Below are 12,125 nucleotides of genomic sequence, written 5' to 3' on the forward strand. Positions count from 1 at the left end.
ACGTCTAACCAAGAGGGAGATACCATGAATGCCTCTGTATGGCAGTCAGTAATTCCCACTGGCTGGTTAAAGTGGTAAGGGGAAATGTGACTAGTATTTCAAGACTGGATTGTTATTTTAGATAGTGCCAAGATGTGCAGTTTCACAGCTGAATTTGATCAAGCCATTCATGAAGAACTTCTTTCTGATGTTTATTCGCTGTCTGCTGCTGAAAAAAATCTGATAATGTAGGGCAAAATTCTGCTAACCATAAGGAAAGTTGTTAGTCAGCTGCAATGTATAAATTAAGCTAAAACTGACAGTTGAAAGAATGCAGATCAGTGCATAATTCATTTTGTGAAATGCCAAAAGCAGTAATTTCACTTCCCAGAAAATGTACTTACATAAAAATCTTGGTTCTAATACAAGTAACTTTTTAGTCTTTCCAAGAAATTATCTTTAGATGAGTTGCTGTTTTCTTCTTTACACAAATTCCAATTAATTCTGGTGGTTTAATGATCTAAGAAACTGTGAAATATATGAAATGAAGCCAAACATACATTTTTTTCAACCATCATGTGCACAAGTCCAGTTTTGTCAGTTTCATATCACCTTGCAAAAATACAGGAAACAGATCATGCCATGCAAGTCTGAAGTGCTCATTTATTATTTTTGCACCATCCTGTAGACATTTCTGCTACTATCTTTAGTGAATGTAGCATCACAAACTGGCCTGACCTTGTGGTGTTAGGGATGCTGATGTGTGTCATCTGCATTCTGACAAAATCAGTGCAAGTCTGAGAGGCGTTTGTTTCAGGTAGTGACCTCCAAAAGTGATGTGCATGTATGAGGTTTGTGTTTGTCTCCATCGTACAGCTGGACTGAAATGGATGGCAGCACACGAGGAGGGTGCCAATGGAAAGGAATGTGTGAAGTGGCACAGAACATGTGCTTGTTTTCCTATAATAATAACACTGTATAACTCTACCTTTTAATGTTAATTTTGTAACAAATTTTATTTTATTTTTAATTATACTTTATTGTATTTCCTTGTCATTGTTGCTGCTCGGAGCTTTTCTCCCCGGGCCTCTACTGAAAATGGACATGTATCCAGTTAGACTAGCCCGATCAACAAATGTAAAATAAAATAAATAAATAAGATGAATTGGACAGAAAATGATGGCAGCACAAACGGGGAAGGTGCCAGTGGAAAAGAATGTGGAGTGGTAGAACATGCGGTTGTTTTCATATAGTTAAGATGACTTTTTCTTGCATCAATGTTACTTGTACAACTTTTATTTTCTTCTTCATGAATATAGAAAAGGAGTTTAGTGTGCTATAGCCTTACCTAAATTTATATTGCCTGTTTGAGAACAGATCCTATTTAGATTTGTATTCCGTTAATTGGTCTTATAACATTTTTTGAATAAATTATGGATATTAGCCTATAGTTGGATGCAACATTGGATTGTGTGGTGCTAGGAACTGGTATTATGATAGCATATTTGCAGCTGTTGAGGATAGAGTCTGATATGAGTGAGGTTGTGGGGTGTGGCTATAGATGTTGATTGCTTGATAAATGCTGGATGAAGAGTCTGAAACTTGAAGTGTAAAGTTCTAAGGCCTTTTGTACTTGTTTTGTAGTTATGCTCCCCAAATAGAATAACAGTATACCAACTGTATTAGGTGGGATGATTTGTTGTTTGGGCCAAGTCGGTGCTGAATTGAATAATGGGTAGTTTAGGGGATGAGAAGGCAAGATCTTTCATGCTGTTTAGGAATCTTTTTGCTGAGTCAGTCCTATATGGTAGTTAGTGTTGGTTGTCTGTTAGGGTTTTAAGGAACTCCAGAATTGTTTGGATGTTCCTTATTGTGCTCTTTTGTATGTTGTACAGTAAGATGACAAATAAGTCAGTGGCTATGTAAGCACTTCATTTTAGGTCTTGGAAGACCTGTTTCTTGATATTGTCTAACAAGTCTGATTTCTAGCGATGCCGTAACCGATCTTTGTTTTAAAATTTGCATGACTTTCTGTGTTATGCAGGGGTGTGTGAGGACTCCTTTAGTCACCATAGTTTTAAGGCAAATGGTCTACCTTGGATGAGTTATGCTAAGTCGGACGACGTGCACAAGGCAGTAATGGGGGACAGGGTCAGTCGTAACTAGTTTCTAGTTCAGCTGTAAGGTTGCCTTCTTTAGATTCTGGGGTGGTTCTGATAATTTTGTTTAGTACTGGAGGGAATTTGAGGGCTTTGAAAGATCATTTTGAAAGTACAGAGCCGTGGTTATGAAGCCTGTTTGGTAAGCTTGTGCCATAAATTAAAATTTTCAGGGAAGTTTGTTAGCTTAAGTACCGATGGTACTCTTCTGATGGCTGTATCAACTTGCACAAATTATATTTCAAAAAAAGCAATTGGTGAGGAGTTCTTCCTTAAGCTTTTTCAAGGAAACAGAAACACTGACCGTGCTTGTGCCTAGTAAATCCACAATATAATCTACTCATTTTTATTCCAGTTGTTACTGTTGATTAGCTGTCCTCCTCTTTTTTCCTACTTCATAATCTTGCTTTCTTTTCTTCTATCTCCTTTTGTATATCTCTCAAGTTTCAATCTCTTACACTCCCTTTCCCTGTTCTTTTATCTCTTACTCTTTTATTCCTTCCCTAATTTCTCATGCCTTCATTTTCTTAGCCCTTTACACACACTCTTCTACTCTATCAGTTTTCCTTTTGTAGTAGAGGAAGAATCGTTCTTTATACTCTTCAGGCAACACTATTCCGTGATACTGTTTTCTGTGTGATCTCTGACCTGCTTCTTCTGGTCATACCCTTCAACTTGTTTATTCAAATATTCTCGGCAAAGCCAAAACATAATTGGAGGTGGCAGAAAGGCCAAGTATTATGGGCATATTTTGTTTTTTATATTCTAATTCACTTAAAAAGTGAATAGAGTAATAGGTTTTGCATAGGTTCATAGGTTGGTACTAGGCTATCAGCCCTAGGGCCTATACAAGCCTAGTCATAACAATTCCCTGGCTATTTCTTCCCACAGTATTTACTTCTCTGGACCCCCTGTCTAGCAGGGCGACTGACGTGATCCCCGGGGTGAATTTCCTTTCTCCCATCCAATAATCAAGGTTCCTTTTGAAGAGGGCCAAAGAGGCACTCTGCTTGACATGCTTGACATGTATGGGCAATCTATTCCAGAGTCTGGGGAGTCTCTGGGTCAGGAACCTATCCCTCCAGCATGTTTTGTTTATTGTGATGACAAGGTTTAGATCCCTGGATCGTGTGGCTCTGAGGGATTGGGATTTCTTTAAGTATAGCATGTCCAACAGCTCTGGGTTTGACATAGCCTTGTATGTTAAGCAGAGATTGCCTCTGAGTAGACAGTATGTGACAGAGTATAGTTGGAGTTTTTTAAGGCGGTCAGCGTAGGGCATCTGCTTTAGGCCTGTGATTCTTTTAGTGAGGTATTTCTGTGGCCTTTCCAGTTGTTGCAGATGTCTTGAGAGGTACATACCAAATGGGGCATTGTATTCTATAATGGGTCTAATGAGGGAGGAGTACAGTGGGACAATGACCTCCTTTTTCTGGATGAAAAGCCGTTATTGATGAGGTGTGCCGAATAGAAGGATTCCCTGACTGTTGTGGTGATGTGGTTATCGAAGGTGAGACCACTGTCCACCTATGTCCCTAAGCCTCTTATCACACTTTTGATGTTTAGTGTACTGCCACCTATATGGTAATTCACGGGTACATGTTTTTTCCCAAAGGGGATAACTATACATTTCTTGGCATTGAGCTTTGAGCTCATGGCTCTGGTACCAAGCATTTGTTTCTTTAAGGCCCTTTTGTAGAGTATCCACATCATTTGGGGATTCAATAATGGCTCCCAAGTTGCAGTCATCTGCGAGCTTTGTTAGCCAGAGTCCTTTAGTGTTGGCCTGTACTTCAGAGAAGTAGATGCCAAACAAGAACGGTCCCAGGACTGAACCCTTAGGTTCTCTACTTGTCTGGAGCTGGATTTGGAGTCGGCTACTTTGCAACAGTTTCTTCCTTTTGTTGTAAAGTTTGTTTATGGCAGTGGACCCCTAGATTGGCTTCCTTTTTTTGGATGAGAGCATCTTGGGTCTATTTGGGATGGCACGATTCATGCATGAGTGGATGTGCTCATACAGTGCCTTAGTGTAGGATTCAGCAGTTGAACTTTCAGTTCAGCATTAGCATGGATTGTCAGAAGAGTAAGAAGTATGTCTCTGGCATTATTGGCTGACTGCAATCCTCAGTGAATTACCTGAAAATGAAGATTTTTAGGAGGGGCAGGGACAAAAAAAATGAGACAAAATCAGGAGCATTTGAGTGTTGTGTTTCTGATGGGGGCTGGAGCAGAGCATGAGTTCTTTGTCTCACAAGTGAAGACTTCTCAGCAGAGTCAGCCTGTTAGGTTCATGGGAAGGGTTTCATTGGCAAAGGGCAACCCTTTAGTTCACACTGTTTAGCGTGGTAGTAGGACGTGTAGAAAAGATATGCAAACTACATGCCAGCCTCCAGACTTGTGAGATGCTTTACAAGGGATTTGCCCTCACATCAGTGCATCAGGTCAGGTCTGTAGGACTTGTGCACATGCATGAATTTGAGTTCAGGTATGGACTGCCTGACTCCCTGTGTATATAATTTCACTGTCTTTTGTAAGAGATGTAGATCCTAGTTAACAGCAGTGCTGTTTTCTTACACAATAAAAATCAGCTTGTTTTCTGTGGTTAGCATTGCTGCCTCACAGCAAGAGGTTCTCCGGTTCGATCCTTGGCTGGGGTGCCTTCTGCGTGGAGTCTGCATGTCCTCCCCGTGGTCATGTGGGTTTCCTCTGGGTGCTCTGGTTTCCTCCCACATCCCAAAGACATGCTGCAGGTGGATTGGACACTCTAAATTGGCCCTAGGTGTGAGTGTGTGCATGTGTGTGCCTTCTGTGGAAGGTTGGGCGCCGGGCTGGCAACTCGACACTGTAAAACTCCACTGCCAATCATGAGTGGACAAGGTGATCCACTGTGGCGACCCCTAACCGGGAAAAAGCCGAAAGAAGAAGAATGTATTTATTTATTTATTTATTTATTACATGTTTTAACCAGATAAGGGAACTTTTCCACAGATCCTTTTCAGCCAAGACACAGGCCAGGAAGGTGGAGACAACAAAAGACAATAACAACAAAGAAAGGAAAACATAAAAATTATAACAAAAATACAAGGTGAATTTGCAATAACATATGAGCATTCAAACATGTATTGCATATGTTTAGTTATTTTCATACATTGAAATGATACAGTTAAAGGGGAGTAACATCAACATTATTTACAAAATATACATGCAACGTACATGTCTTCTCAAATTTCCAGGGAGTCGGGCATCCTCCTCCTTCAAATTATAACATAATTTTTGTACATATTTTTTTTCTGACAATGCAGTTCTCTTTTAACTACTTTGATGTAAATTACTATTCTGTCCTCCTCTCTTCATTCTTTAAAATTTAAGCAACTGTGTTAACTTGTCTTTTCAGAACCGTTGGTGTAAATCCTTGCACCATTTTGTTTGTCTGAATTGTTGCCATCCTCTGTCCTTGTGGAAATCATTACCAGGTGTGTTTATGTAGTATAGCAGATGGTGTTCTACCCGGTGTCTAAAAAGCAAGATGACCACTTCTTTGTTTGCTTACTAGTTATAGAAGATCATGATCAGGTCTTCGATAATAATGAGTATATTATGTGTTCAAAGCACGGATGCTAAGAAATTCACCTAGTGAAAAAAGCTCTTGAGGTGAATCTTGGCATCCATGTCAAAAACACACAATAGTTTGTTACGATCAGAGATCTGATCATAATTCTTTGCAGTGCATGGAGATTTATCTGTTCCATGTACTACTAGTCAGTCAAAAATAAGATTAAAAAAAAATTGTTGCACTATCTTTGAAAGCCAGTAAAGTAGTGAGGAAGTGGCTGATATCCTTATATATTCCCTGTAAAAGGGAAGCTGTTTAATGCAAACTACTGGCTGTACTTCAGCAGAGAGCAGACAGAAATGGAAGTTGAAATGAAGTAATTTCATGTCATGCCTCTGCTGTTTACTGACTGGCGCTATCAGGTTTTAATGCTAGATGCGATGTTAACAGTGCCTTAGAGGATGCTTAAGAATCATTAAACAGTCTTCTAAACATTGTTAACATTGGGTCTTGCATTAAGGTAGTGCTGAATGAGGTCTTACATTAAAGTAGTGCTGAAAGAGGATGTTAACTGTTTTTGGAGTGTAACCACGGTTCTCTATGCACTCCATATCTGTTATGCATTGAAGTACCACACGCTAGCCTCATTACTCTAATTCAGTTTGCTTGTTTTTACGTTATCTCAGTGGTCCACACCTTATCTTTTCTCCTTTCTCTGGTTTTGTTGTTTCTCTCTCAAATTGGATTTTCTTAGGATTTTGTTCTCCAGACACTTTAGTTTGATTTACTTGCTTATTATTACATTTCCAAGTCCTTTTTATTGTATCTATGCAAATGTGTTTATGGAGTGCATTGCAGTTATGTGGATGCCGTTAGGTTGTTAAAAATGTTGAATTATGTAGTGCCCTTTAGGTAACTTTCCTTTTTTTTACAGATTTGGTATTACTGTTTCCACTGTATAATAGTCAGCGTTTTATACATACTGTCACCCTAGAGACTGCAATAGGGCTGTGTGAATTGATCACTTGCCTCTGTGTCTAACAAAGCTGTAAAATGTAAGTGGGCCATGTCCAGTGTCCTTTCTTGGCCCAATATTTTGATAAGTACTAAGAGCTCTGCTGGGTTTGTCTGTTAGGACTTTATTACTGTGATTCCATGTTACCTTGGTTTATTCTAGCATTAACAACCAGAAACCCCAAAGTTTCCGCTGCACCTGTTGGTAAGCCCTTTTGTGTCCTGGGTCTGCCTCAAATTACAGTGTACCAGTATCACAAACAAAACTTCATCTGCTGTTTTAACAAGCATTAGACATCAATTTTATTTTCTTTGTTTAAATTTTAACTGTTTATCACAGGCGTAAACACAAATGAAACTCGTCTTCTTTTCCACAGGTGTCTTCTGCCACTGGGTCTTACCATATTAATGTCTGTGGTAAAGTGACAGATGTTAAGGAGGGTTGTAAAGATGCAGGAGTATGCCTTGTGTCCGAAAGTAGCAAGTCATCTTATGGAAGCTTTAAGGCCATGACACTGAGTTATATACATCAAGAAGATGCTGTAGTCTTGAAGTACGGAGGAGGAGACCAATGCCCTCCCGGTAAGTCTTACATTTAAATTTCTAGCCTGTACAAGATATGGAATCTTTTGACACTGAGATAAAACCAAGAGTGAAAATGAGCTGTCTGCTAGGCAGCAAGTTTTTTGCAGGTCTGTATAACATCAGAAGGGAGAGGCAGCACTCAGGAAGGCATTGCATCTTTTTTAGACAAATTTCTTACAGAAGGATATGTAGTTGTGAATTGCCAACTTTTTTTTCTGTTGTATGTATGGGAATAAATATTGGGTGACCTAGAGTAGCTTAATTCTTTTCCTGCTGTCTCCTAGTTCTGCTTTTTAATGTTTTTTTCAGTTTGTGCTGTTGTATGGCACTTTTGATATGGATCATTTATTAATTCTGTCTTGTTTGGTTTCTGCTCTAAACAAGTCCTTATGGAAGATGTAACAATGTATACAGCATTTGTGCATCACCCTATTTGCCAGTATCCTGTTCAGTTGACCACACAATTACATTTGAGAGGTAGAAGAGTTTAAATTTTCTTTAGTGAATAGGTAATCAGTTCTGAGTCGGAAGTCTTTATCAACCCTTTTCCACCTTTTCCACCATCAAAGAACCCTCAAGTGTCACTTATGGCACACTTATCAAAACATGAAACAATTAACCAAAGGGAGATCTAAGTGGAAAGATAAATTACTGTTACAAGATGGAATGCCTCTTTAGTCTTTAAAGGCATGTAATTTGTAACTAACCGTAAAAGCAACTCATAATTAATAATTTGTTTTACTAAATGCATTGTGCTTTTTGAGATCGAAATTTAATAATAAACAGTTCCACATTAAATAATCCATGAAATGTACACAAGTCTGCTGACACAGGTTATGGTTTTGAACACCAAAATGTACTTTAGGAAAGTAGACTGCTAGAACAGTTGTCTTTTGACAGTATTAATTCCATTAGCTCTTATTTACCCTTCTTTGAGAGGGAGAAGAATTCCAAGGGGGGGGTTTCCAGGAATTGATCCAGTTGTGGGGAATACCTCAAAAAGACCTGCTTTCCTCCTTTCAAAACAGACAACTAAAATTCTTCTCCAGGGATCCTTGCAGAAAGGCCTGGTAGACGTATGCTCATTTCAGTCCCATGGTCAGGAATGTTGCTTTATGGACTTCCACCCTTCCCACTGTTATCCAGGATAATTCTGAGTATTCAGAAGGTGTCTCCAAGGATCATCTTGGTGACTCCTTTCTGGCCTGGGCAACAGTGGTTCTTCCTTGTTATAGAAATGGCCAACAGTAATCACTCCAAGCTTTCTCACACATAGTATCTACTCACACAAGCCAGGGGAAGTTTGATACACCCCAGTCTCAGAAAGGCAAGGGAAGTTTGATACACTCCAGTCTCAGCAGAAAATGACAGCTGACTTTCTGCATGATTCAAATGTGATATCTTTTAGACGCCTACATCATGAGCACATGCAGCAAGTAATAAAAAGGCAGAAAAAGCTACGACTAGGAAATCTTTTTGTTGGCAAATGGAAAATATTTTCTAGTTGGTGATGCTTAAATAACTAGGGCTCAATCAAGGATTATGTACGACTATTTTTTTAAATATCTTTGTGAGTTACTATCCTCTATCATGTCTTTTTCATATGTCAAGGTTAATCTTTCAGTGATTTCAACACGTCAGCCATGGATTAATCCCCTTTTCCTTATCTTTGAGGAAGCAGTTCTTGAAGTGGGTTTTACTACCACTTAAGAAACTGGTGACATCTGTTTGGGCCCTTAAATTTGTGCTGGAAGAGTTAAATATCTTTGTCTCCCTTTGAACTAACTCATCTGCCTGATTTATAGTTCATAACTTGGAAAACCGTGTTATTTTTCTGACTTCTGTAAGAAGAGTATCTGAGTTGCAAGCTGCTATAGTGAGTGAACCATTTTTGAATTTCCTTAGAGACAGGTTTACTTTAAGAACAAATCACATGCCAAAAGTTGTTTCAAAGTTTACACTGAATCAAACCATCAGTCTTCTTGTGTTTTATCCAGATCCTAAAGATCTGTGCTAAAGGATTCTACATACTCTGGATGTTCACAGGCAACTCGGGGGTTATTTTTTGAGAACAAAGTCCTTTAAGAAAGCTTTAACAGCTGTTTATCTCCTATGATAGGCAAAGAAAGGGCAACCATGTCAAAACAGACTATTTCAAATGGTTCTCCTTTACTATTTCTTTTTGTTATTTCCACCATGACAAATCTGTTTTGGGCAGAATCAAGGTATATTGTACAAGACTCTTATAATATTTGATGGCATATTTGACAAGGGTGGACTCTAGAAGCATTACAGACTGGACTCCTCCAAGTTCAGGACAGGTTTGGCTAGGACCATACTCCAGGGACTTCTGGATCCTAATCCTTCATCCTGCCAGGATGAATAAGCTTTGGCAGTCTACCCAAATAGCTGTAGGGTACTGTAGCAGTCAGAATGATGAGCATAGTTGCACTTACTAACAATGTTGTTGTGTCTTTCAGCTTTTCCCTGTTAGGGGTCGCCACGGCGGAACTCTGGTCCGATAATGATTGGTAGTTGATTTTTACGTGCCGAGTTACCAGCCCTGATGCACAACCTTCAACGAAGGTATGCCCATTCACGCACGTCTCCACGTAGAAGACGCTCTAGCTGAGAATCTAACAGGGCAGCGTCTTACTGTGAGGCAACAACGCTACTACAGCACCACCACCGTTGCACTTACTAACAATAGATGTTCAAATTCCTAACTGCTTCAATAGTTGTAACTTTTATCCATTCCTGATTTTCTGCTTGTAGTTATTTCTTTGAGATTAAAGTTTTGAATTACAAACTTTTTGAGGTCGCAGGACAAGTAGGATCTCTCCCTTGTATGTGTGTGTGTGTGTGTGTGTGTGTGTGTGTGTGGGGGGGGGGGTCCTGAAGAAGTTGGTGAACAGGCCAATGATTTCTCTCTCTCTGTCTGGGTCTTGAAACACAGCAGCCTGGGTAGATCTGTGGAGTGCAGCTAGATAATTTTGTGCAGCTTGTACACCTGTACTTTCTTGGCAGAGCTGAACCATTATTCTTGAGATTTTCAGTAACCACTGGGTGGGTGGTTAGAGGCCATATTGACCCTTTGTGTGCAGTTGTTTGTTCTTAGGTTGTGCATGCATTGCAAGGGTAAGAATAGATTAAAAAAAAACAGGTCCAAGAAAGGAGCATTGCGGTATTCTGTTATTGAATATAAATGTAAATAGTGTCTGTCAGCTGAATTTCAAAATGATCTCTAACATAAATAGCTTGCATACCAGTTTATGTTTGGTGGGATTAGTCCATGTAAAGACAGTTCAGTATTCAGTCTAGCTTGGTTTAGTGAGTTGTAGAACGTATACTAGATGATTTTGGTGTGTGATGGGGGTGTTGTAGTGCTGTGTCCTTTTCCTGAACCATGTTGCTGGTCAATAAGCATGTCATAGGGTTTAGTGTGTACATTACTTTGCATTGCAGTTTATTGTACAAGTTTTTGCAAGCAGAAATAGAGAAGTAGGCCTGTAGGAGCTTAGAGAAGAGTTGAGCTCTTGTTTGGGATGAGGAATGACATTTGCACTCTAAGTATTGAATAAAATCTGAGCTAAGATTAAAGCATTGAAGTATTTTTGATACGGTATCAAAGTTTGGCAGTAAGAAGCATCATAGTCTTAGATAAACTTGGAGAGCAGTCCTTCTTGCCATTGATATTTCTACCGTTATATAGAAGACATCAAAAATTTTCCAAGAAAGTGGAAGAAAGTAAGGGTCCAAGATGACAGAAAACTTGAATCAGTAAGAGAAGATAACTCATGACTTGCAGCTTCCTGTAGTTAGATCATTAGCATTTAACGCTAGTCATATATTTGCACCTGCTACATATATTTGGAATGAAAGCAGAAATAAAGTAAATTTCCCCAACAGCTTTTAAAGTAGCATTTTGGAGAGTAAGTGCCCCACCCAGGCCAGGAGACATTTCCCTGGTTTTCTGTTAGCTGTTAGATCTTAATATAGTCAATGTAGTATTACATCTGGAAGATGGCTTAACCAACAAGGTTTACCATGTCTGTTATTGTTTATTTGTTGTATGCTGCTGTTTACACTTAAAAATTCCAGGATAATGTTTGAATGAATTAGGAAACTTACACATAACGTATGCCATTCTGACAAGAGCAGTACAATAGCTTGCTCTATTTCTATACCATGAAATGGTTCCAAATGTTGCAAAGACCCTAGTCAGTCTGAAAACCAACAGTATTGTCTGATTACTGAATGTCATATTTCCAATCATTTGTGAAAAATTGCCAGTCAAGTGCCCACCTACCAACATTTGATGTAATTATTTACTGCAAAAGGTAAGGTATTGTTATGCAAGTATTCACTAACCAGTAGTAAATACGCTTTTGAAGTCATTCATAAAATGCATTACCCTAATTTGTCATCCTGTAATTTACCAAGAGTGCATTTTACTTCAGGAATCTCCTTCTATTTCTTGTGGCGTATTCTTACTCTGCACCATGCAATAAGTATTGTACTCTGTTTAATTTGCAGTGACGGATAAAGGGGAACTGTGCGTCTTGCCCTTCATTTTCCAGAGTAAAACCTATACCCAGTGTACCACTGATGGAAGAACAGATGGAAGGCTGTGGTGTGCCACAACTGCAAACTATGACAAAGATAAGAAAGAGGGATTTTGTGGAAGTTGTAAGTAGTAACATGCAATGTGTCTTCATTTTTAAAATGGCACGCACTGTAACATTTGGTACATCATGAATTTTATTCTTTGTATGACATGAGGGCAACTATTTGACCCTTAAATTTAAAATATCTGTTTTTATTTGTCACTCTTT

General features: G+C 39.0%; 1 protein-coding gene across 1 annotated transcript in view; it reads left to right on the forward strand.

The window, feature by feature from the left end:
- Positions 1 to 12,125, forward strand: part of IGF2R (insulin like growth factor 2 receptor) — a 2,372,344-nt gene that overhangs the window by 2,165,449 nt on the left and 194,770 nt on the right. The window contains exons 37-38 of the mRNA XM_044074918.1: positions 7,083 to 7,287; positions 11,827 to 11,979. Of these exons, the coding sequence (XP_043930853.1) occupies positions 7,083 to 7,287; positions 11,827 to 11,979 (358 nt within the window). The remainder of the gene's footprint in view (positions 1 to 7,082; positions 7,288 to 11,826; positions 11,980 to 12,125) is intronic.

This window comes from Protopterus annectens, chromosome 1.part0, assembly GCF_019279795.1.
Source record: "Protopterus annectens isolate FY-2018-M chromosome 1.part0, PAN1.0, whole genome shotgun sequence".
Taxonomy (NCBI): Eukaryota; Metazoa; Chordata; order Ceratodontiformes; family Protopteridae; genus Protopterus; species Protopterus annectens.